General features: G+C 47.0%; 1 protein-coding gene across 1 annotated transcript; it reads right to left on the reverse strand.

Moving 5' to 3' along the window:
• Positions 1-290: 290 nt before the first annotated feature.
• LOC111656370 (fer-1-like protein 6) lies at positions 291-1,618 on the reverse strand (the record flags this gene model as incomplete). Its single annotated transcript, XM_023408065.2, has 5 exons — positions 291-433; positions 810-964; positions 1,055-1,225; positions 1,312-1,439; positions 1,541-1,618. Coding segments are annotated over 5 exons (675 nt in total), but the record flags the coding sequence as incomplete, so codon positions are not given.
• Between the last annotated feature and the right edge of the window lie 5 nt (positions 1,619-1,623).

The following is a 1,623-nucleotide window of genomic DNA, read 5'->3' on the forward strand; positions in this document are numbered from 1 at the left end:
ATGGAGCCAGACGAATGGGTTCAGAAAACAAACGGCATTGGACACACTGTCTGCCTCTCGTGTGCGCAGCAGCTGCAACTCTGTCTTTCTACATACAGTTTGCCTAGACTTGTTTACTCTCGTTCACAGACACACAGACGGACAGACAGTCAGGTAGGTGTGTCTTTCATACTCACATATAGTCCAGACATTTCAACTATTGTCTTATTTTAATATCAAAATAGCCTGGTTGATTACATGTTCCATGCAGAGATCCACATGCTCAGTTAGTTAGTCAAGTTACATCCTACCTGGTCCATGCCGGGCCGGGCCTTGTGGAACAGAGTTCTGGTCTCGATGTGTTCTGGTACCAGCTTACATCCCACATCTGGCATCTCTGCCCAGCGGTGCAGGATCTTCAGAGACAAGTGCTCATAGGACTCCACCGGCTGGTCTGGGACATGTGCACACAACATCATCATTGATGAGAGAGACACACACACACACACACACACACACACACAAATGCTAACATGAAGATGAAAAATGAGCACATTGTCTGCACCATTTACACTCAGGATCCAAGTGTGACTTTAACACACTTGTGGCCACACAACAATGAGGTACATCGGCATGTGAGACGTGACCAACATGTTATTGTTTGATAATTAATTCCCTATTATGTCCAAGAAATGAAACAAATACTGATGAAGCCAGCTAAAACAGAAGGGACAAATATGACCCTTGATCTTTGCCCATTTTGTCATATAAAGACAGAGGAAGCTACAGTTAACCCCAAACCTGAGCAGTGCTTACTTTGTCCAGTTTACCTTCATGCATGAAGAGTGTTTTGCCAGTGAAGACTTTTTCTGCCACAGTGATGCGTCCTGGTCTGAAATGAGGACCGTCCAATCCGTTTTCTCTGCAAAGCTTAGACAACAGCTCCGACGGCTTCAGACAGTCTCTCCAGGCATTATAACCATCACTGACACACAGACAGCAGACACAGGTTTTAACAGTCTTTTCAAATAAGAGCAAGATGGTTCCTACATGAACCAAATGGAAACTCACGTACAGACTGTACTCGGTGGGGAGTCCGCAGGTGGCTCTGTGTCGGCTGTAGAACCGGTTCTCCAGGTCAATGCGAGTCTCTCCGATCAGGTCGTCCCCTCCCACCAGGTCGTAGTCGTAGATCAGCACTGACAGCAGAGACTCCTGAGGGAAGGTCGCCTGCATCTCAAAAGACCTGGAAGAAGGAGAACGGGCTTGAGAAGTTGTGTGTAGGGAACATGAGGATCAGATATTTAGGGGATGTAGTCAACAGTTCTTTACCTTCCAAACACGGGATTGAGCTGTTTAGGAATGTAGTTGTCTCTGTCTTTGATTTCATTTTTGCCGAGGCGAACCACAATGTAGGGGTCCGCCTTCCCATCCGAGTCAGCTGGGTGCAGGTTGGACGCCTGGGGAGAGAGGTGTGGACATCATTTATAACATCACACAAAGAAAACGTGAAACCTGACTGAATATTTAAAAACAAGGTCCAGAACATAGCAGGACTCACAGAGACTATGTAAACCCGTATGAGGACTTGGACCGGGCCGTTGGGAGGGATTCCTCTGCTGACTTTGAAGTGTCCCGTGTCTG

The sequence above is a fragment of the Seriola lalandi genome, unplaced genomic scaffold, assembly GCF_002814215.2.
Source record: "Seriola lalandi dorsalis isolate HSWRI2012SDOR001 ecotype SW California unplaced genomic scaffold, Sedor1 jcf7180001976257, whole genome shotgun sequence".
Taxonomy (NCBI): Eukaryota; Metazoa; Chordata; class Actinopteri; order Carangiformes; family Carangidae; genus Seriola; species Seriola lalandi.